At 49.3% G+C, this 24973-nt stretch overlaps 1 protein-coding gene across 3 annotated transcripts in view; it reads right to left on the bottom strand.

Moving 5' to 3' along the window:
• Nucleotides 1-24973, bottom strand: part of lamb2l (laminin, beta 2-like) — a 321168-nt gene that overhangs the window by 39931 nt on the left and 256264 nt on the right. For all 3 annotated transcript variants that reach the window (XM_068052201.1, XM_068052200.1, XM_068052202.1), the window contains exons 26-28: nucleotides 16341-16716; nucleotides 9950-10134; nucleotides 1228-1469 (exon numbers count right to left, since the gene is read on the bottom strand). In XM_068052201.1, the coding sequence (XP_067908302.1) occupies nucleotides 1228-1469; nucleotides 9950-10134; nucleotides 16341-16716 (803 nt within the window). The remainder of the gene's footprint in view (nucleotides 1-1227; nucleotides 1470-9949; nucleotides 10135-16340; nucleotides 16717-24973) is intronic.

Below are 24973 nucleotides of genomic sequence, written 5' to 3'. Positions count from 1 at the left end.
ATAAGCTCCATAACAAGCTTTCTGTAATTTAACATCACCAACCCTATTTACTACACTCCACGCATTCACATACATACACAATAACTATAATTTAGACTTTATTACTCTCCCTCTTACTCTGACCCCACCTAATATTTAACTGTTTCCTACTCTAGTGCAATCTGTCTCTCTAAATTCTCTGTGCACCGTGGTGTTCCTCTCTTGTATTACCTCCTGGTTCCCACTCCCCGGCCAAGTTAGTTTAAACCCTCCCCAATAGCATTAGCAAGTCGCCCCGCAAGGAAATTTGTCCCAGCTCTGTTCAGGTGCAACCCGTCCAGCCTGTTCATGTCCCATCGCCTCCAGAATCTGTCCCAATGTTCTAGGAATCTAAAGCCGTCCTTCCTGCACCATTTTCCAGCCACACATTCATCTGCTCTATCCTCCTATTTTTATACTCACCTGTGCGTGGTAATGGGAATAATCCGGAAATTACTACTTTTGAAATCCTGCTTGCTAATTTCTTACCTAGTTCTCTAAATTCTAACTGCAAGACCGCATCCCTCTGCCTATCTATGTCGTTGGTACCAATGTGGACCACAACTGCTGGCTGCTCACCCTCCCCACTCAGGATGCTCTGCAATCATTCAGTGACATCCTTGACCCTGGCACCAGGGAGGCAACACACCATCCTGGATTCACATCTGCGGTCACAGAAACTCCTGTCTATTCACCTTTTGAGTGCCCTATCACTATTGCTCTTCCAGTCTCTTTTGTGCCCCCCCTGTGCAGCTGAGCCAGCCCTGGTGCCATGGCCTTGGTTCTGGCTGCACTCCCCAGATGAACCATCACTTTCCTCAGTATTCAGAACTGAATACTGGTTGGAGAGTGAGATGCACTCAAACTCACAATCACACACACATACACACATTCAATACACAGACGCACACACATTCACTCACCACACAGACACACTCACACTCACCACACACACATACACACATACACACACTCAATACACAGACGCACACACATTCACTCACCACACAGACATACACTCACACTGACCACACACACACACACTCACCACACAGGCACACACTCACCACACAGACACACACACACACTCACACAGACACATACACACGCCAGGGGTCACTGCACAATGTGAGCCCAGGCTCAATTCCCTGAGGCTCGTTTTGGGCCTCCACTGCCACCAGACTGTGAGAATGAGATCTGCCCCCTGACCTTCTTGTTGATGCTTTCCACAGTCAGGTCTTGCACTTTTCTCGCCAAATCCTTCAGCTGTTTCCTCTGAGCAGCCGTCGACTTTCTGAACGTGTTTTCCTGCTGCTGCAGGAGCCTCTGGGTTTCACGCCGCGTGTCCTCTGACTGTTCCACCAGACTGTGTGGGCCAGATACCGAACCGTTCACCACTCTCTCTGCCTCACAGGACTCCTGATAGTACTTGAGGATTGAATCATACAGCTCTGTAAAAGACAGACTTCCATTCATCAATTTTCGAGGAATTCCTCAATATTCTCTACGTACAATGTACAATGTCTCTGGGTTTGGGCGTAACTGGCAAGGTCACCATTTATTGCCCATCTCTAGTTGTCCTGAGCAGATGGTGGTGGGAAGCCTTCTTGAAATGAATGGCTGGCTCGGCTGCTTCAGGCAGCAATTAAGAGCCAATCATGTTGGTGTGGGACAGGGGTCACATACAGGCCCAGGCTAGTTTCCTTCCCTAAAGGACATTAGTGAACTGGTTGGATCTTTCCTACAATCTGACAGCTTCATGGTCACTTTTACTGATCTCAGATTTTTATTTCCAGGTTTTCTAAACTGAATTCAAATTCTCAAACAGCCCCTGGTGCAATTTGAACTCAGGTTCCCTGGATTATTAATTCCAGTAAAATAACGACTCCACTGTCATACCCACTTTGAGTACAGCAAAATGCCACAAAAATCAATTGATTTCGGTGACGTAGATTAAGAAGCACAGTTGGCAAGACACTGGGACAATTCTCTGCTCTTCTCCCAATAGTGCTGTCGGATTGTTAACATCCACCAAAACAGACAGACGGGGCCTCGGGTTAACATCTCATCCATAAGACAGCACCTCTGACAGTGCAGCACTCCCTCAGTACTGGCACTGAAGTGTCAGAAAGATCTATATCAAATTAAAAACCACTGACAGGTGGGTAATGCACCAAATATAATGGTTATTATAACACTGATTGGAAAGTTTGGAATGAGAAAAAACATTTGTCCATAATCCCACAGCCCGTGTACACTTTTCCCCCAATCACTGACTTTACCCCTCCCCCCAGTTAATCACTTCCCACAGCCGTTGTACACTCTCCCTTATCACTGACTCTACCCACCCATTTAATCCCCTCCCACATCCAAAGAATTTTGAACAGGAGAAGGTCATTTAACCCCTCGAGCCAGTTCCCCCTCCAGTTAGTGAGGTCATGGCTGATCTGTGACCCAACTCCACATATCCGTCTTTGCCCATAACCCTTAATGCCTACAGAATCATGAAATCATAGAATGGTTACAGCACAGAAGGAGGCCATTCAGCCCATTGTGTCTGTGCCAGCTCTCTGCAAGAGCAGCTCACCTAATTACACTCCCCTGCCTTTCCCCCGTAGCCCCGCAAATTTTTTCTCTGCAGATAATGATCCAATTCCCTTTTGAGAGCCATGATTGAATCTTCCTCCACCACACTCTCGAGCAGCACATTCCAGTTTTTTCCTCATGTCGCCTTTTGTTCTTTTGCCAATCACCTTAAATCGCTGTCCTCTGGTTCTCAGCCCTTCAGCCAATGGGAGCAGTTTCTCCCGATCTACTTTGTCCAGAATCTTGGTTAACAAAAATCTAACAATCTCAGATTTAAAATTAACAACTGATCTGACATCAATTGCCATTTGCAGAAGGGAGATCCAAACTTCTACTACCCTTTGTGTTTTTTAAAAATTCATTCATGGGGATGTGGGCATCGCTGGCCAGGCCAGCATTTATTGCCCATCACTAATTGCCTTTGAGAAGGTGGTGATGAGCTGTCTTCTTGACCCACTGCAGTCCATGTGGGGTAGGTACACCCACAGTGCTGTTAGGGAGGGAGTTCCAGGATTTTGACCCAGTGACTGTGAAGGAACGGCGATATAGTTCCAAGTCAGGATGGTGTGTGGCTTGGAGGGGAACTTGCAGGTGGTGGTGTTCCCATGCATTTGCCTTTGTCCTTCTAGGTGGGAGAGTTTGCGGGTTTGGAAGGTGCTGTCTAAGGAGCCTTGGTGCATTGTGCAGTGCATCTTGTAGATGGTACACACTGCTGCCATTGTGCGTTGGTGGTGGAGGGAGTGAATGTTTGTGGATGGGGTCTCAACCAAGTGGGCTGCTTTGTCCTGGATGGTGTCGGGCTTCTTGAGTGTTGTTGGAGCTGCACCCATCCAGGCAAGTGGAGAGTATCCCAACACACTCCTGACTTGTGCCTTGTAGATGGTGGACAGGCTTTGGGGAGTCAGGAGGTGAGTTACTCGCCTCAGGATTCCTAGCTTCTGACCTGCTCTTGTAGCCACGGTATTTATATGGCTACTCCAGTTCAGTTTCTGGTCAATGGTAGCCCCGAGGATGTTGATAGTGGGGGATTCAGCGATGGTAAAGCCATTGAAAGTCAAGGGGAGATGGTTAGATTCTCTCTTGTTGGAGATGGTCATTGCCCGGCACTTGTGTGGCACGAATGTAACTTGCCACTTATCAGTCCAAGTCTGGATATTGTCCAGGTCTTGCTGCATTTCTACGCAGACTGCTTCAGTATCTGAGGAGTCACGAATGGTGCTGAACATTGTGCAATCATCAGCGAACATCCCCACTTCTGACCTTATGACTGAAGGAAGGTCATTGATGAAGCAGCTGAAGACGGTTGGGCCTAGGACACTACCCTGAGGAACTCCTGCAGTGATGTCCTGGAGCTCAGATGATTGACCTCCAACAACAACAACCATCTTCCTTTGCACTAGGTATGACACCAACCAGCGGAGAGTTTTCCCCCTGATTCTCAGTGACTCCAGTTTTGCTAGGGCTCCTTGATGCCATACTCAGTTAAAAGCTGCCTTGATGTCAAGGGCAGTCACTCTCACCTCACCTCTTGAGTTCAGCTCTTTTGTCCATGTTTGAACCAAGGCTGTAAAGAGGTCAGGTGATGAGTGGCCCTGGCGGAACCCAAACTGAGCATCACTGAGCAGGTTGTTGCTAAGCAAGTGCCGCTTGATGGCACTGTTGATGACACCTTCCATCACTTTACTGATGATTGAGAGTAGGCAGATGGGGCGGTAATTGGTCGGGTTGGACTTGTCCTGCTTTTTGTATACAGGACATACCTGGGCAATTTTCCACATTGCAGGGTAGATGCCAGTGCTGTAGCTGCACTGGAACAGCTTGGCTAGGGGCACGGCAAGTTCTAGAGCACAGGTCTTTAGTACTATTGCCGGAATATTGTCAGGGCCCATAGCCTTTGCAGTATCCAGTGCCTTCAGTCACATGCCTTCGGCACAGTGGCGCAGTAGTTAGCACCGCAGCCTCACAGCTCCAGCGACCCGGGTTCAATTCCGGGTACTGCCTGTGTGGAGTTTGCAAGTTCTCCCTGTGTCTGCGTGGGTTTCCTCCGGGTGCTCTGGTTTCCTCCCACAGCCAAAAGACTTGCAGGTTGATAGGTGAATTGGCCATTATAAATTGCCCCTAGTATAGGTAGGTGGTAGGGGAATATAGGGACAGGTGAGGATGTGGTAGGAATATGGGATTAGTGTAGGATTAGTATAAATGGGTGGTTAATGGTCGGCACAGACTCAGCGGGCTGAAGGGCCTGTTTCAGTGCTGTATCTCTAAAAAAAAAAAATTTCTTGATATCACGTGGAGTGAATCGAATTGGTTGAAGTCTGGCATCTGTGATGCTGGGGACTTCAGGAGGAGGCCGAGATGGATCATCAACTCGGCACTTATTCATATATAAGGAGAAAGAGGGTAACTAGAGAAAGGATTGGCCCACTAAAGGACAAAGGAGGAATGTTATGCTTGGACTCAGAGAAAATGGGTGAGATTCTAAACGAGTACTTTGCATCGGTATTCACCGAGGAGAGGGACATGACAGATGTTGAGGTTAGGAACAGATGTTTGATTACTCTAGGTCAAGTCGGCATAAGGAGGGAGGAAGTGTTGGGTATTCTAAAGGGCATTAAGGTGGACAAGTCCCCAGGTCCGGATGGGATCTATCCCAGGTTACTGAGGGAAGCGAGAGAGGAAATAGCTGGGGCCTTAACAGATATCTTTGCAGCATCCTTAAACACGGGTGAGGTCCCGGAGGACTGGAGAATTGCTAATGTTGTCCCCTTGTTTAAGAAGGGTAGCAGGGATAATCCAGGTAATTATAGACCGGTGAGCCTGACGTCAGTGGTAGGGAAGCTGCTGGAGAAGATACTGAGGGATAGGATCTATTCCCATTTGGAAGAAAATGGGCTTATCAGTGATAGGCAACATGGTTTTGTGCAGGGAAGGTCATGTCTAACCAACTTAATAGAATTCTTTGAGGAAGTGACAAAGTTGATTGATGAGGGAAGGGCTGTCGATGTCATATACATGGACTTCAGTAAGGCGTTTGATAAGGTTCCCCATGGCAGGCTGATGGAGAAAGTGAAGGCGCTTGGGGTCCAAGGTGTACTAGCTAGATGGATAAAGAACTGGCTGGGCAACAGGAGACAGAGAGTAGCAGTAGAAGGGAGTTTCTCAAAATGGAGACGTGTGACCAGTGGTGTTCCACAGGGATCCGTGCTGGGACCACTGTTGTTTGTGATATACATTAATGATTTGGAGGAAAGTATAGGTGGACTGATTAGCAAATTTGCAGACGACACTAAGATTGGTGGAGTAGCAGATAGTGAAGGGGACTGTCAGAGAATACAGCAGAATATAGATAGATTGGAGAGTTGGGCAGAGGAATGGCAGATGGAGTTCAATCAGGGCAAATGCGAGGTGATGCATTTTGGAAGATCCAATTCAAGAGTGAACTATACAGTAAATGGAAAAGTCCTGGGGAAAATTGATGTCCAGAGAGATTTGGGTGTTCAGGTCCACTGTTCCCTGAAGGTGGCAACGCAGGTAAATAGAGTGGTCAAGAAGGCATACGGCATGCTTTCCTTCATCGGACGGGGCATTGAGTACAAGAGTTGGCAGGTCATGTTACAGTTGTATAAGACTTTGGTTCGGCCACATTTGGAATACTGCGTACAGTTCTGGTCGCCACATTATCAAAAGGATGTGGATGCTTTGGAAAGGGTGCAGAGGAGGTTCACCAGGATGTTGCCTGGTATGGAGGGCGCTAGCTATGAAGAGAGGTTGAGTAGATTAGGATTATTTTCATTAGAAAGACGGAGGTTGAGGGGGGACCTGATTGAGGTGTACAAAATCATGAGAGGTATAGACAGGGTGGATAGCAAGAAGCTTTTTCCCAGAGTGGGGGTTTCAATTACTAGAGGACACGAGTTCAAAGTGAAAGGGGAAAAGTTTAGGGGGGATATGCGTGGAAAGTTCTTTACGCAGAGGGTGGTGGGCACCTGGAACGCATTGCCAGCGGAGGTGGTAGATGCGGGCACGATGGAGTCTTTTAAGATGTATCTAGACAGATACATGAATGGGCAGGAAGAAAAGAGATACAGAAGCTTAGAAAATAGGCGACATGTTTAGAGAGAGGATCTGGATCGGCGCAGGCTTGGAGGGCCGAAGGGCCTGTTCCTGTGCTGTAATTATCTTTGTTCTTTGTTCTTTGTTCTGGCTGAAGATTGTTGCAAATGCTTCAGCCTTATCTTTTGCACTGATGTGCTGGGCTCTTCCATCATTGAGGATGGGGATATTTGTGGAGCCACCTCCTCCAGTTAGTTGTTTAATTGTCCACCACCATTCACGGCTGGATGTGGCAGGACTGCAGAGCTTAGATCTGATCCGTTGGTTATGGGATCGCTTAGCTCTGTCTATTGCATGCTGCTTACGCAGTTTGGCATGCAAGTAGTCCTGGGTTGTAGCTTCACCAGGTTGACATCTCATTTTGAGGTATGCCTGGTGCTGCTCCTGGCATGCCCTCCTGCACTCTTCATTGAACCAGGGTTGGTCTCCTGGCTTGATGGTAATGGTAGAGTGGGGGATATGCCGGGCCATGAGGTTACAGATTGTGGTTGAATACAATTCTGCTGCTGCTGATGGCCCACAGCGCCTCACGGATGCCCAGTTTTGCAATGCTAGATCTGTTTGAAATCTATCACATTTAGCACGGTGGGTGGGAGTGCCACACAACATGATGGAGGGTATCCTCAATGTGAAGGCGGGACTTTGTCTCCACAAGGACTGTGTGGTGGTCACTCCTACCAATACTGTCATGGACAGATGCATCTGCGGCAGGCAGATTGATGAGGACGAGGTCAGGTATGTTTTTCCCTCTTGTTGGTTCCCTCACCACCTGCCGCAGACCCAGTCTAGCAGCTATGTCCTTTAGGACTCGGCCAGTAGTGGTGCTACTGAGCCACTCTTGGTGATGGACATTGAAGTCCCCCACCCAGAGTACATTTTGTGCCCTCACCACCCTCAGTGCTTCCTCCAAGTGGTGTTCAACATGGAGGAGTACTGACTCATCAGCTGAGGGAGGGCGGTAGGTGGTAATCAGCAGGAGGTTTCCTTGCCCATGTTTGACCTGATGCCATGAAACTTCATGGGGTCCGGAGTCGATGTTGAGGACTCCCAGGGCAACTCCCTCCCTACTGTATACCACTGTGCCACCACCTCTGCTGGGTCTGTCCTGCCGTTGGGACAGGACATACCCGGGGATGGTGATGGCAGTGTCTGGGACATTGTCTGTCAGGTATGATTCCGTGAGTATGACTATGTCAGGCTGTTGCTTGACTAGTCTGTGGGACAGCTCTCCCCAACTTTGGCACAAGCCCCCAGATGTTAGTAAGGAGGACTTTGCTGGATCGACAGGGCTGAGTTTGTCGTTTCCAGTGCCTAGGTCGATGCTGGGTGGTCCGTCTGGTTTCATTCTTTTTTATTGACTTCATAGCGGTTAAATACAACTGAGTGGCTTGCTAGGCCATTTCAGAGGGCATGTAAGAGTCAACCACATTGCTGTGGGTCTGGAGTCACATGTAGGCCAGACCAGGTAAGGATGGTAGATTTCCTTCCCTAAAGGACATTAGTGAACTGGATGGGTTTTTACAACAATTGACAATGGTTTCGTGGCCATTATTAGACTAGTTCTTTTAGACTAGTCCAGATTTATTAATTGAATTCAAATTCCGCCTTCTGCTGTGGTGGGATTTGAACCCTTGTCCCCAGAGCAATACCCTGGGTCTCTGGGTTACTAGTCCAGTGATAATACCACTACGCCACTGCCTCCCCTTGTGTGTTCAAGTTTTTCCTAATTTCAATCCTGAAATGGTAGGCTCTAATTTTTAGACTATTCCCCCTAGCCCTAGACTCCCCAATGAACAGAAATAGTTTCCCTCTATCTACCCTATCAGTTCCCTTAAGTATCTTGAAAACTTCAATCAATTCACCCCCTAACCTTCTAAATTCCGTGGAATACAACTGTAGTTTGTGTAATCTCTGCTCATCATTTAATCCTTGGACCAGGTATCATTCTGGTAAATCGACACGACACGTCCACCAAGTCCGATATACCCTTCCTAAGATCTGGTGCCCAGAACTGCTCCCAGTAACTGCAGGTGTGGTCTAACCAGGGCTTTGTATAACTGAAGCAGGGCTTCTACCCCCTCGTATTCTAGTCCTTGAGATATAAAGACTAGCATTCCGTTAGCCTTTCTGATATTTTCTGTACCTGTCTATAATATTTTAATGTGTACCTGAACCCCCAAGTCTCTTCTGACCAGTGTTTCTAGCTTTTCACCATTTAGAGAGTTCCCTGTTCTATTCTTTTTAGATCCTACACTGAATTCCATTTGCCACAGTTTTGTCCATTCACTTAATCTATTAATATCTATTTTATGTTTCCATTCACACTGCTTACAAAGTCTCTTGACTTTATATCATCAGCAAACTTGAAGATGTGTTTTCTATCCCATCATCTAAGACATTCATAGATATGGTGAATAAGTTGAGGCCGCAACACAGATCCTTGCGAGGCACCACTAGTCACATGCTGCCAATAAGAATATCTGCCCCATTATCCTTGCTCTCTGTCTCCTGCCACGCAGCTAAACTCCTAAACAGATCAATCTGCCTTCAATTCAATGAGCTTCAACTTTAGCCAACAGTCTCTGATGAGGGACTTCATCAAATGCCTTCTGGAAGTCCATATAAATAACATCCATAGACATTCCCCTGTCCACTACTTTAGTCACCTCTTCAAAGATTTAATCAGGTTTGTCAGGAGTGACCGAGCCTTTACAGATCCATGCTGGCTCTCTCTGATCAGCTGAAAATTTTCAAGATGTTCAGTCACCTGATCTTTAATTATAGACTCTATTAATTTCCTGGCACTAGATATTAGGCTAACTGGTCTATAATTCCCAGGTTCCCTCACACCTTTCCTAAACAGCAAAGTCACATGCGGGACGTTCCAATCAAGGGAACTTTGTTGTGATCTGGAATGTGATCTGGAATGTGATCTGGAATGTGATCTGGAATGTGATCTGGAATGTGATCTGGAATGATCTGGAATGTGATCTGGAATGATCTGGAATGCCTGATAGATCGGTGGAACTTTTCAGTAGTAATTTTCAAAGGAAATTGGATAAATAGTTGAAGAGGAAAAATTTGCAGGGCTGTGGGAAAAGAGCAGGGGGAGTGGGGTTAATTGGATAGTACAGACATGATGGGCAGAATGATCTTCTTCTGAGTTATGCACTTCTGTGACTCTAATGGGAACCCTCCTGAGTTCAGGAGACTCAGCTGAGTAAAGGCATACCTTTAAAGTTTGACGTTATAAATTTCTCTATCTCCTTTGTTTTTAGGATGAGCGACGTGTTCAGAATCATGGTTTCCTCCTCCAGCTGCTTTATGTCCCTTTCTGCTTTGCTATTTGTTGCTTGTGTCCTTGATGCATCTTCCGCCAAAGTATCCATCCTCTGTGACAGCTGCTCCAACTCCTGCCTGACGAACATTAAAGGGATATTCAGTCTGAGGTAAAGCTGTAACTGGGACACTGTAACAGTGGAAAATCTACAGACTCAAAGACAGAGAGGGAGAGCAGGGGCATTCAATTAGATTTGAGATTATTATTTTCTTTCTGTGAGAGTTTTATCTGTGAAATGCTGGACCATCGAGGTATCTGAATAACAACTGTACAAAAAAACCCAAAGGCATCTTTTTTAAGTAGTTAGGATTTGGACTGCTGGATAGGGAGGCGGAACAGATTCAATAGGAACTTGCAAAAGGGAATTGAAAAAAATACTTGAAGAAGAAAAATTGCAGGGATTTGGAGAAGGAGAGGCTGAGTGGAATTAACTGGATTGCTCCTCAAAAGAGCCAGTGCAGACTTGATGGGCCAAATGGTCTCCTACTGTGCTATAAGGTTCTATCATTCTATGAAAGGGGGTGGTATGAGCAGGGTGGAGCTGGGATGGGGGAATAAGGGAATAACATCGTGCACAGACCAGGAATCCAACTTGCAGCCTGGGTTTTTGAAATCATTGAAGTAACCAAGGAAGTGAGTGTTACTCTGGGAGCAATTTGGCAGATTTCCTGAGCTTAGGGCCCAGGCAGCTGAAGGCACGGCCACCAATGGTGGAGCAACAGAAATCAGGGGATGTGCAAGAGGCCAGAATTGGAGGAGCGCAGAGATCTCAGAGGGTTGTGGGGCTGGAGGAGGTTACAGAGATAGGGAGGGGCGAGGCCATGGAGGGACTTGAAAACAAGGATAAGAATCTTTGTCACAAAAACAAGAAATGCTGGATTCACTCAGCAGGTCTGGCAGCATCTGTGGAAAGAGAAGCAGAGTTAACGTTTCGGGTCAGTGACCCTTCTTCGGAACCCTTAAGAATCTTTGTGTCTGTCTTCATGGAGGAAGATACAGAAAATCTCCCAGAAATACTAGGAAACCAAGGGACTTGTGAAAATAAGGAACTGAAAGAAATTAGTATCAATAAAGAGGTAGTACTTGAAAAATTAACTGGATTGAGGGTTGATAAATTCCCGAGATCAGATGAGCTACATCCCAGAGTGTTGAAGGAGGTGGCTATAGAGATAGTGGATGCATTGGTGGTTATCTTTCAAAACTCCACTTTGGTAGAGAAAACAGAAAACAGAGTATTTCTTAAATGGTGAGAGATGTTGATGTCCAACGGGACCTGGGTGTCTTCATGCAGGGGCAGCAAGCAATTAGAAAGGCAAATGTCGGCCTTCATCGCAAAGTGATTTGAATACAGGAGTAAAGATGTCTTTCTGCAATTGTATAAAGCCTTGGTGAGACTGCACCTGGAGTATTGTGCACAGTTTCTGTTTCCTTATCTAAGGAAGGATATACTTTCCATTGAGGGAGTGCAACGGAGGTTCACCAGACTGATCCCTGAATGGCGGGATTGTTCTATGAGGAGAGATTGCAGAAACTAGGCCTGTATTCTCTAGAGTTTTGAAGAATGAGAGGTGATCTCATTGAAACTTACAAAATTCTTCCAGGGCGTGACAGAGTTGATGTAGATAAGATGTTTCCTCTGGCTGGTGAGTCTAGAACCAGGGGACATAGTCTCAGAATAATGGACAGGCCATTTAGGACTGAGATGAGGAGGAATTTCTTCACTCAGAGGGTGGTGAATCTTTGGAATTCTCTACCCCAGAGGGCTGTGGAAGCTCAATCATTGAGCATGTTCAAGACTGAAATCAATAGATATCTGGATACTAATGACATCAAAGGGATGTGGGGATAGTGTGGGAAAGTGGCGCTGAGTAGATGATCAGCCATGATCTAATTGAATGGCGGAGTAGGCTCGATGGGCTGAATGGCCTACTCCTGCTTCTATGTTCCTATGTTCCTAGAATTTCAAAATCAAGGCATTGCCAGACTGGGAACCAATATAAGTCAGTGAGATAGGCGATCATGGGTGAACGGGACTTGGGTGCGAGTTAGGATACAGGAAGCAGAGTTATGAATGACCTCAGGTTTACGGAGGGTAAAATGTGGGAGACTAGCCAGGAGTGCATTGGAATAGTCGAGAGGTAACAAAGGCATGGATGAGGGTTTCAGCAGCAAATGAACTGAAGCAGGGGCGGAGTTGGACGCTGTTACAGAAGTGGAAAAAGGTGGTGTTAGAGATGTCGTGGACAGGTGGTTGGAAGCTCAGCATAGGGTCAAATATCACACGAAAGTTGCAAACAGACTGGCTCAGTATCAAACAGTTATAGACAGAGCTAAGTGATCCCACAACCACTGGATCAGATCAAAGTTCTGCAGTCCTGCCATATCCAGTTATGAATTGTGGTGGACAATTAAACAACTAACAGAAGGAGGAGGTTCCACAAATATCACCATCCTCAATGATGAGGGAGCCCAGCGCGTCCGTGCAAAAGACATGGCTGAAACATTTGCATCCATCTTCAGCCAAAAGTGCCGAGTGGATGATCCATCCCTCCTGAGGTCCCCAGCATCACTGATGTCAGTATTCAGCCAATCTGATTCACTCCACATGATATCAAGAAACGGCTGAATGCACTGGATACTGCAAAGGTTATGGGTCCTGACAACATCCCAGGTGTAGTACTGAAGACTGGTGTTCCAGAACTAGCAGCGCCCTTAGCCAAGCTGTTCCAGTACAGCTACAACACTGGCATCGACTTGACAATGCAGAAAATTGCCCAGGAATGTCCTGTACTCAAAAAGCAGGACAAATGTAATCCGGCCAATTACCGCCCATCAGTCTACTGTTAATTATCAGCAAAGTGTTGAAAGGTGTCATTGACAGTGCTGTCAGCAACAACCTGCTCACTGACACTCAGTTTGGGTTCTGCCTGAGCCACTCAGCTCCAAACTTCATTACAGCCTTGGTCCAAACATGGACAAAGGAGCTGAATTCCAGAGGTGAGGTGAGAGTGATTGTCCTTGACATCAAGGCAGCGTTTAACCGAGTATGGCATCAAGGAGCCCTAGCAAAACTGAGTCAATGGGAATCGGGGGGAAATTCTCCACTGGTTGGTGTCATACTTAGCACAAGGGACATGGCTGCAAGAGTTCCTCAGGGAAAGTCCCTCACCCAAACATCTTCAACTGCTTCATCAATGACCTTCTCTCCAACATAAGGTTAGAAGTGGGGACATTCGCTGATGATTGCACAGTGTTCAGTACCATTCGCGACACATCAGATACTGAAGCAGTCCATGCCTGCATGCAGCAAGACCTGGACAACATTCAGGCTTGGGTTGATGTGGCAAATGACATTCGTGCCACACAAGTGCCAGGCAATCTCCAACAAGAATGAATCTAATCATCTTCCCTTGAAAGTCAGCAGCATTGCCATTGCTGAATTCCCCACTATCAACCATCCTGGGCATTACCATTGACCAGAAACTGAACTGGACCAGGCATATAAATACTGTGGCTACAAAAGCAGGTCAGAGGCTGGGAATTCTGTGACGAGTAATTCACCTCCCGACTCCCCAAAGCCTGTCCACCATCTACAAGGCACAAGTCAGGAGTGTAATGGAATACTCTCCACGTGCCTGGATAAGTGCAGCACCAACAACACTCAAGAAGCTCGACACAATTCAGGACAAAGCAGCCCACTTGGTCAGCACCCCATCCACCATCTTAACAATTCACTCCCTCCACCACCAGCACACAGTGGCAGCAGTGTGTACCATCTACAAGATGCAGTGCAGCAACGCACCAAGACTCCTTTGACTGCACCTTCCAAACCCATGATCTCTCCCACCTAGAAGGACAAGGGCAGCAGATGCATGGGAACATCACCACCTTAGGAAGGAACTTAAGCAAGGAGTCAGGAGGGCTAAAAGGGGTCATGAAAAGTCATTGGCAAACAGGATTAAGGAGAATCCCAAGGCTTTTTATACATTTATAAAGAGCAAGAGGGTAACCAGGGTAAGGGATGGCCCACTCAAGGACAGAGGAGGGAATCTATGTCTGGAGCCAGAGGAAATGGGCGAGGTTCTAAATGAGTACTTTGCATCAGTATTCACCAAAGAGAAGGACTTGGTGGATGATGAGTCCAGGGAAGGGAGTGCAGATAGTCTCAGTCATCTCATTATCAAAAAGGAGGTGGTGTTGGGCGTCTTGCAAAGCATTAAGGTAGATAAGTCCCCAGGGCCTGATGGGATCTAACCCAGAATACTGAGGGAGGCAAGGGAAGAAATTGTTGGGGCCTTGACAGAAATCTTTGTATCCTCATTGGCTACAGGTGAGGTCCCAGAGGACTGGAGAATAGCCAATGTTGTGCCTTTGTTTAAGAAGGGTGGTAAGGATAATGCAGGAAATTATAGGCCGGTGAGCCTTACGTCAGTGGTAGGGAAATTATTAGAGAGGATTCTTCGGGACAGGATTTACTCCCATTTGGAAACAAATGAACTTATTAGCGAGAGACAGCATGGTTTTGTGAAGGGGAGGTCGTGTCTCACTAACTTGATCGAGTTTTTTGAGGAAGTGACGAAGATGATTGATGAAGGAAGGGCAGTGGATGTTGTCTATAAGGACTTCAGTAAAGCCTTTGACGAGGTCCCTCATGGCAGACTGGTACAAAAGGTGAAGTCACACGGGATCAGAGGTGAGCTGGCAAGATGGATACAGAACTGGCTCGGTCATAGAAGACAGAGGGTAGCAGTGGAAGGGTACTTTTCTGAATGGAAGGCTGTGACTAGCGGTGTTCCACAGGGATCAGTGCTGGGACCTTTGCTGTTTGTAGTATATATAAATGATTTGGAGGAAAATGTAGCTGGTCTGATTAGTAAGTTTGCGGACGACACAAAGGCTGGTGGAGTTGCGGATAGTGATGAGGACTGTCAGAGGATACAGCAGGATATAGACCGGTTGGAGACTTGGACGGAGAAATGGCAGATGGAGTTTAATCTGGACAAATGTGAGGTAATGCATTTTGGAAGGTATAATGCAGGTGGGAGGTGTACAGTAAATGGCAGAACCCTTAGGAGTACTGACAGGCAGAGAGATCTGGGCGTACAGGTCCACAGGTCACTGAAAGTGGCAACGCAGGTGGATAAGGTAGTAGAGAAGGCATACGGCATGCTTGTCTTCATCGGTCGGGGCATAGAGTATAGAAATTTGCAAGTCATGCTGCAACTGTACAGAACTTTAGTTCGGCCACACTTGGAATATTGTGTGCAATTCTGGTCGCCACACTACCAGAAGGACGTGGAGGCTTTGGAGAGGGTACAGAAGAGGTTTACCAGGATGTTGCCTGGTCTGGAGGGCATTAGCTATGAGGAGAGGTTGGATAAACTCGGATTGTTTTCACTGCAACGACGGAGGTGGAGGGGCGACATGATAGAGGTTTACAAAGTTATGAGTGGCATAGACAGAGTGGATAGTCAGAAACTTTTTCCCAGGTTGGAAGAGTCAGTTACTAGGGGACATAGGTTTAAGGTGCAAAGGGCAAAGTTTAGAGGGGATGTGCGAGGCAAGTTCTTTACACAGAGGGTGGTGAGTGCCTGGAACTTGCTGCCGGGGGAGGTGGTGGAAGCAGGTACGATAGAGACGTTTAAGAGGCATCTTGGCAAATACATGAATAGGATGGGAATAGAGGGATACGGTCCCCGGAAATGCAGAAGGTTTTAGTTTAGACAGGCATCAAGATCGGCGCAGGCTTGGAGGGCCGAATGGCCTGTTCCTGTGCTGTACTGTTCTTTGTTCTTTGTTCTGCAAGTTCCCCTCCAAGCCATACACCATCCTGACTTGGAACTATATCGCCGTTCCTTCACTGTCACTGGGTCAAAATTTTGGAACTCCCTTCCTAACAGCACTGTGGGTGTACCTACTCCACATGGACTGCAGCGGTTCAAGAAGGCAGCTCACCACCACCTTCTCGAGGACAATTAGGGATGGGGAATAAATGCTGGCCTGGCCAGTGACGCCCACATCCCAGATTGAACAGGAAAACATGTTGCTGGGGAGAGGGATGGAGCTGGTAGCTAGGTAACAAAGTTTGTGACAGGGAAGGCAGACAATGGCAATAGTTAATTGGAGAAAACTTACTCAAACAATAAATATTGATAAAGTAACTCGATGGACCCACTGTGTCATGATGACAGGCGGGAAAGGTGGGAGACTTTGCCAATCAATGAGCGTAGTTTACGTGAAAGCCATGAACTGATATGTCGAGACGCTCTGCATGTGGCTCTACCTGAAACTGTTGGTGAGAAGTCTTAGCTGTTCCAGCAATTCCTGGCTGGCGAGAGGGTGTCCTCGTACCAGCTCCTGGACGTCTCTCAGCTTCTCCTCCAGCTCCTGCAGCTTGCGGCTTGCTCCCCCGGTCACCCCAGTCACCATGATCCGATGCACTGTCTCCTTGAGGCCTCGCAGCTTCTCCACAAGCCTCCCAATTTCCCCATCCCACAAATCAAAGCAGGCGTGGCAGCGAGTGCAGCTTGGGAACCGCCCATGGTAACCACGGTTACACTGGTTGCACCGTGTCCCCGTGTAACCCTCCTTGCAGAAGCAGCGACCTGTCGAGCGATTGCATTGTTTCTTCTCAGAACCGTCCGGATCGCAGACACAAGCTGTGGAGGGACAACAAGACTTACAGATCAATCGGGATGCTGGTTCCTCAACTCTCACTTTCCCTGAGTCTATTATTGTGAATTTTGTGCTCATCGAGGAGCAGGAGGCGAGTGGAAAGAACACTTTCTGTTTCATTTCACCCAGTGCCACCACTGACGCTGCATGGGTTAGATACAGAGTAAAGCTCCCTCTACACTGTCCCCATCAAACACTGCCTTCCGCGACCGGTGGGCGCCGCAGGGACTGGAGTGCATTGTCGACGCCGAAAATGGCATTTTAATTTGACTTTTTGTTTATTTCTGTTTTTAATAAAGTTATTTTAAAAATATAAGTGTGTATATAAAGGGGGCCTGAGGAATAAAGGCCCCCTCGACATAAAATATATAAAAGGGGCCTGGGGTATAAAGGCCACAAAAAAATAAGAGAAAAAAAAAAACGGGGTTAGATACAGAGTAAAGCTCCCTCTGCACTGTCCCCATCAAACACTCCCAGGATCGGTACAGCACTGGGATTGGCTGCTCTCTGATTTGGGAGCCTGAGTGCATCAACGAGGTGCAGCTGACTGTGGCTGTGTGCAGAGGTTGGAGGCTGCAGGTTGTGTAACTGCTGCAAGAGGGAGACTCAAACAGAAACAAAAAGTTTTTTCCAAATTTCAACAAAGGAAGGAAGGCAAAGAACTGGAAGCTCTTTTGTGAGTTTGTTTGGTACTGAAAGTCTTTTTCATTGATTGTTGGGGGTGGGGAAAGAAGAGACCTGAAGACCTTGGGTGGGGCTATATTGTTCAATAGGGAGCGCCTGGAGAACAAAGAACAAAGAAAATTACAGCACAGGAACAGGCCCTTCGGCCCTCCAAGCCTGCGCCGATCCAGATCCTCTATCTAAACATGACGCCTATTTTCTAAGGGTCTGTATCTCTTTACTTCCTGCCCATTCATGTATCTGTCTAGATACATCTTAAAAGACGCTATCGTGCCCGCGTCTACCACCTCCACTGGCAACGCGTTCCAGGCACCCACCACCCTCTGCGTAAAGAACTTTCCACGCATATCCCCCCTAAACTTTTCCCCTCTCACTTTGAACTCGTGACCCCTAGTAATTGAATCCCCCACTCTGGGAAAAAGCTTCTTGCTATCCAACCTGTCTATACCTCTCATGATTTTGCACACCTCAATCAGGTCCCCCCTCAACCTCCATCTTTCTAATGAAAATAATCCTAATCTACTCAACCTCTCTTCATAGCTGGCGCCCTCCATACCAGGCAACATCCTGGTGAACCTCCTCTGCACCCTCTCCAAAGCATCCACATCCTTTTGGTAATGTGGCGACCAGAACTGCACGCAGTATTCCAAATGTGGCCGAACCAAAGTCTTATACAACTGTAACATGACCTGCCAACTCTTGTACTCAATGCCCCGTCCGATGAAGGAAAGCATGCCGTATGCCTTCTTGACCACTCTATTGACCTGCGTTGCCACCTTCAGGGAACAATGTACCTGAACACCCAAATCTCTCTGTACATCAATTTTTCCCAGGACTTTTCCATTTACTGTGTAGTTCACTCTTGAATTGGATCTTCCAAAATGCATCACCTCGCATTTGCCCTGATTGAACTCCATCTGCCATTTTTCTGCCCAACTCTCCAGTCTATCTATATTCTGCTGTATTCTCTGACAGTCCCCTTCAGTATCTGCTACTCCACCAATCTTAGTGTCGTCTGCAAACTTGCTAATCAGACCACCTATACTTTCCTCCAAATCATTTATGTATATCACAAACAACAGTGGTCCCAGCACGGATCCCTGTGGAACACCACTGGTCACACGTCTCTGTGGATAGGGAGCTCCCTCCCCACCCCAACTACAAAGCCTGGGACAGCTGGAGCTGCCCAGGTGAAGAGACTTATTATCTGAACATCGAAGGAGGCGTGTGCCTTGGCAGCTTACAGCTGACCCAGGTGAAGACATCACCCCACCCTCCCAACTGGAAGACCAGCTACAAGACTTGTGCAATACTAATAAAGACTGATTCCTCTTGGCCTTCCTCTCCCTCAGCCTCTTCCCCTGTGCCACATCCTTTAAGTGTTGCATTTTTGATTTATTGTATTTGCTCTTTTCTTTTTTTTTGCTCTCAACAAAGTGCCTGTAACTCTTCAACCCCATGACTTCTCAGTCCTCTCCGGTGGCGGGGCCCTCCTATGCTGCAGCAGCTGCGACAGCTGCTCCTGTGGCCCCGTCACCATTTAAAATCTTAACATCAAAGCATGGGGTGAAGAGTTACACCCATCCTAATATGACTATTGAGGCTTGTGTTAAGGCAATGGCCGTGGTTGTCAACCCCTCGGCCATTGTTGCAGCCTCAAAGATGTATGGGAAGGCTGTGTTCTTCCTGAAGACCGAGCGGGCTGTGTCCCTCGCCCTAAGTACGGGGCTCACAGTGGGTGGGATTTTCCTGCCAGTGGACCCTCTGGGGGCCACTGCGCATCGGGTAACCTTGTCGAACGTCCCACCCTTCATTCCTGATGAGCTCCTCCTCCCCCACCTACACCATCTGGGGGAGGTGAGGTCAGGTCAGGGATCACCCCAGTCCTGCTCGGTCTTCGGGAGCACAGCCTCCGACATGTGTACTCCTTCCGCCGCCAGCTATTCATGTAGCTGGTGCGGGAGGAGGTCTTGGAGGGCCACTTCAGTATAGAGTGCCAGGGGACAGCCTACCGTGTCTTTTGGACCTCGGACGGGGCGCGGTGCCACGTCTGCAAGGGGGTGGGGCATGTTCGTAAGAACTGCCCCAACCTCCCGGTCGCCAGCTCCACCTCGGCGGCCCAAGGTGGTTCCACAGCACCTCCTCCCACTCCCCCCACACATCCAACAGAAGGAACCAGCTCAGTTGGTTCCTTGGGCTGTGGTTTTCACAGGGGAAAAAAGAAACATCATGTGGCGCGTCCCCTGGACATTTTGACACAACCCGAGCCTGAGCTCAGCCCAAAGCCCATTCCCATGGAATCCACCTGACCCAGGGCTGGGCTCAGAGTCAGGGTGACTAAAAAGGAAAAAAAGGGTGCGGAGGCGGAGGCCTCTGATGATATGGAGGTCTCTGAGCCTCCGCGCCCTAGTGGGAAAAAGAGGAGAAGGCACCCCACAACAGAAATAACACAGGGCCCATCTGTTGGAGGGGAGCTGTCTCCTGTTTCGGGTCCTCAGGTTCCCCCTACCGCCACCACCAAGGCTACAAAGTCCGGGCAGGATCTCCCTATTCCTCAGGATGGAGGGGAGGGGAAGGCCCCGGTACATGAGGCCCCTCCTGAAGGAGTAAGTGGGGCCCTGCTTGTGGTGGGGAAGCCTGGGGACGCCACCCATTCCGCCACTGCTACTGGGTCGGGTGCCCTGAATGAAGGGGAGGGCGACGCCCCTGAGGGTCAGCCCTCCCAGCCGGAGTCCACCACCAACCAGGAGACACCCGACCCGGTGAAAACTGAGAATGCTGCCCCATCTGCTGGGCCTGTGGGTGCTGGCGGAGCAGGAGATGGCCTCCTCTCTCCGCCTCCGGACTCGGCTCCGGCTGGATTTCCAGAGTTGGGAACTTCTGTCATCCCTGGACCACTCATTGGCCTGGGGACGGAAGTGGGGGGGAGTCCTGGGCTGCTGGCGCCCACAGGCTCCAGTTTCACAGTAAAACCCAGAGAGGACTCCTCCGCCATCGAACCTGGGGGTGGGATCGTGACGGAGGCAGGACCAGCTGGCGCGGTCGGGACGTCTGCCCCACCGTGTGTGGTGGATGTGTCGGCCGCTGGCGGTTACGACCCGGAGGAGGATGGGGATTCGGTGGGGGGCACGGAGGATGACCTTGATTCCATCGCTAGTGAGGTGGTGGAGTCCCTCGTGCCTCCCACCGAATCTCCTCTCATCCCCACGGCGGAACTCCGGGATTTCCTCACGGTTTGCAGGGGCTGCCGCAATAAAGTTCAGCTGGCCCTCGACCGCTGGTCAAATCTGGCGCTGATCATCCAGTCCGTCCGTGCCGCCCTTAAGATAGCGGGAGAACTCCGCCTGCTTAAAAACTGGCGTCCGGTCTCCCTCCTCAGCACGGATTATAAGATCTTTGCCCGGGCTATTTTTACCCGCCTGGGCTCCGTTCTGGACCACATGATCCACCCCGACCAGTCCTACACGGTCCCGGGCCGGTCCATCCAGGACAACATCCATCTGGTCCGGGACCTGATCCATCTTTCCCGGAGGACTGGTCAGTCGGTCGCCTTTCTCTCCCTCGATCAGGAGAAGGCGTTCGACAGGGTGGATCACGAATACCTTTTCGGGACTCCGCGCACTTTCGGACTCGGGCCGCATTTCGTGGGCTGGGTCCGACTTTTATACGCCGCCGCAGAGTGTCTCGTAAAAGTTAACAGGTCCTTGACGGCGCCCCTTTGCTTTGGGAGAGGAGTGCGTCAGGGATGCCCCATGTCCGGCCAATTGTATACCATCTGCGTGGAGCCCTTCCTGTGCCTGCTTCGCAGGAGGTTGACGGGATTGGCTGTGCGCGAGCCGGCCATGCGGGTCGTCCTCTCGGCTTACGCCGATGACGTGCTCCTCGCGGTCACAGATCCCGTTGACTTGCGGAGGATGCGCGACTGCCAGCAGACCTTTTCTGCCACGTCCTCCGCGAGGATCAATTGGGAGAAATATTCCGGACTCCTGGGGGCTCAGTGGCGGGTGGACTCCCTGCCGGAGGAGATGACACCTTTTGCGTGGAGCACCATGCACCTCCTCTATCTGGGAGTCCACCTTTGCCCCGCTGAGGAAGCCTGGCCGGCAAACTGGCAGGAGTTGGAGGCGAAAGTCACCGCTCAGCTGGGGCGCTGGACAGGACTGCTCCGAGTGCTTTCCTACAGGGGCCGAGGGCTGGTCATAAACCAACTGGTGGCCTCCATGCTGTGGTACCGGTTGGTCACTTTGGCCCCGCCCCCTGTATTTGCCACCAAGATCCAGAAGAAACTCGTCGATTTCTTCTGGGGCAAGAGGAAACACTGGGTCTCTGCTGCGGTCCTGAGTCTCCTGATTGAGGTGGGCGGCCGGTTGCTGGTGTGCGTCCGCACCCAGGCTGCGACTCTCCACATTCGGACCCTGCAGAGATACCTGTACGTCGAGCGTCCTCCCAGATGGTGTGCGCTGGCGACGTATTTTTTCCGCCAGTGTCACTGCCTTCAAGACGACACGCAGCTCCTGGTGGAGTCCGTTAGCCGCTCCTCTCTGAGGGAGTTGCCTGTCTTTTACCGGGATCTATTCCGAGTCTGGAACATGGTCGCCTCCAGTCAGGGCGCTCCCCCGCCGGTGGAGGAGAGCGCCTCGGCTGTCCGGGCGGCTGACTCCGGGGACGGTCCGGCGGGCGGAGGAGTAGCTGAAACCCTCGGGACGCCCCTCACTGCGGGTGGTGAGGGGGCTTGGGAGTGCGGAGCGATCCCGGCCGAACTGACCGCCGCTCAGCTGGAACTGCTCATCGGACCCAGGCCCCAAAACCCTCCTTGGGTGCCGGTTCCGCACAACCTGAGCTGCCTCTCGGAAATGCCCTCCGTGCCATTCCAATCGGAGGGGAGGGGTTTCCTGTACGGGCTGCTCCTGCATACTCTCCACTTCCTCGCCCTCGTCAGCCGGCCGGACACGCCCTGGCGGTCCGCGTTGCCATCTGGCGGCGAGGGGAAACCCTGATGGAGGTCTCTCTACGCAGGAGTCTTCCCCCTTTACATCGGGGACCTGGGATGGAGGGTGCTGCACAGAGCAGTCCCGTGCAATAGGCTTTTAAGTAGGTTCACGGACTCCCAGGCCGCCTGTACTTTCTGCGGCCTGGACGAGTCCGTGTTCCACGTTTATACGGAGTGTGCGAGGTTGCAGCCCCTATTTGAGTATCTGAAGGGGCTGCTCCTCAAATTCTGGCTGCACTTCAGTCCCACGCTCCTGATCTTTGGGCACCCGGTGCGGAGGGGCTTGGGCCGGGAGGAGGATCTCCTCGTCGGTCTGCTCCTGGGCCTGGCCAAGGTGGCAATTCACAGGTCCAGGTTGCGGGCCGTTGGGGGTTCCATCCTCCCTGATTGCCTGCCCCTCTTCCGTGGTTACGTTCGCGCCCGGGTGTCCCTTGACGCTGTTCCATCAGGGCAACTAGGAATGGGCAGTAAAGGTCGGCCTGGCCAGTGTCGCTCACATCCGAGAATGAATATATAAATTGAAGGTTTAGATTAAAATTGCCGCTAATATTAACCATCTCTTGCTGAGCCCACACATTCTATGCCCACATCAGCCTGTAACATACCCAGCTCTGTTTCTCCAGCAAATCCCATGGCTCATTTCAATTTACAGTCCTAGTACCAGTCACCTCTCCCTTTTCCCCAACAAGCAAAGCGGGATGGAATATGTCCAGCTGTCCATCAACACCAGGAGTTGCTTCTTTTCCCCCCAGGGAATATTGGGCCCCTGGAACAGGCTGTCGGTTGTTGCTATGGACACCGATTCACTGAATCCCTTTGAGCGAGAGCTGGACCTGTTTCTGTCTGGGACGGAGATCACCTCGTACTCGAAGGAGGACCTGGAAATATTCATCTCATAGAATCTTTGAAGATTTTTGACACAGGAGGCCATTCGGCCCATCGTGTCTGTGCCAGATGACGAAGAGTGACCCAGCCTAATGCCACCTTCTTGCACTCGGACGGTTGCCCTGCAGGTCACGGCTCTTCAACTAGACATCCAAGTACTTGTAAATCTGGTGAGAGCTTCTGCCTCTACCACCCTTTCAGGAAGTGAGTTCCAGGTTTCTCCCACCCTCTGGGTGAAATAATGTTTCCTCATCTCCCCTCTAATCCTTCTACCATTTACTTAAATCTATGCTACCTGGTTTTTGACCCCTCTGCAAAGGTAAATATGTTGACCCTATTTACTCTATCGACGCCCCTCATAATTTTATACACCTCAATTAAATTTCCCATCAGCCTCCTCTGTTTCAAGGAAATAAAAACCCAGTCTATCCAATCCTTTCCCATAGCTAAAATTCTCCAGTCCTGGCAACATCCTCATAAATCTCCTCTGTACCCTCTCCAGTGCAATCACATCTTTCCTGTAATATGGTGACCAGAACAGTAGCTGTGGTCTAACTCGTGTTGTATACAGTTCCAGCATAACCTCTCTGCTCTTATATTCTATACCTGGACTAATAAAGGAAAACATGCCATATGCCTGCTTAACCACCTTATCGATCTGTCCTGCTACCTTTAAGGATCTGTGGATGTCCACTCCAAGGTCCCTCTGTTCTTCACCACCACTCAGTATCCTCCCATTTATTGTGTGTTCTCTTGCCTTGTTGCACCTCCCCAAATGCATTACCTGACAGTTCTCCGGATTGAATTCCATTTTCCACTTTTCTGCCCAACTGACCGGCCCATCTATATATTCCTGCAGTCGAAAGCTTTCTTCCTCACTGTCAAGCACACGGGCAATTTTTGTATCATTAATCAGGCACAGAGTGATCTCTGAGATTTTTTAGAATTAGAACATTACAGCGCAGTACAGGCCCTTCGGCCCTCGATGTTGCGTCGACCTGTGAAACCATCTGACCTACACTATTCCATTTTCATCCATATGTCTATCCAATGACCACTTAAATGCCCTTAAAGTTGGCGAGTCTACTACTGTTGCAGGCAGGGCGTTCCACGCCCCTACTACTCTCTGAGTAAAGAAACTACCTCTGACATCTGTCCTATATCTATCACCCCTCAACTTAAAGCTATGTCCCCTCGTGTTTGCCATCACCATCCGAGGAAAAAGACTCTCACTATCCACCCTATCTAACCCTCTGATTATCTTATATGTCTCTATTAAGTCACCTCTCCTCCTCCTTCTCTCCAACGAAAACAACCTCAAGTCCCTCAGCCTTTCCTCGTGAGACCTTCCCTCCATACCAGGCAACATCCTAGTTTCCATCGATTGGTTTCCATCGATCAAGGGGAAGGGCGGGTATCAGACAGGAAATCCCCCTTCGGTGATTTTTCCTCCCAAATTGACTTGTGTTTTTATCTGTTTTTTCTGCTCCCTCAGGAGACCACATGGTATCGAGTGGGTTAGGGTGTGTCTATATTATTATGCACAGGGCATCACAGTGTGTGTGCGACAGGCTGGATTGACCAGAATGACTTTTCCTGTCCCTTATTGTTCGTATCTTCGTAAGAACTATGGTGATATCGGACGTTCCCACTCCTCCCGGGAAAGTCTGCATTCGTCAGCT

Source organism: Heterodontus francisci, chromosome 19 (assembly GCF_036365525.1).
Source record: "Heterodontus francisci isolate sHetFra1 chromosome 19, sHetFra1.hap1, whole genome shotgun sequence".
NCBI classification, from domain to species: domain Eukaryota; kingdom Metazoa; phylum Chordata; class Chondrichthyes; order Heterodontiformes; family Heterodontidae; genus Heterodontus; species Heterodontus francisci.
This window is presented reverse-complemented; position numbering and strand designations above follow the sequence as displayed.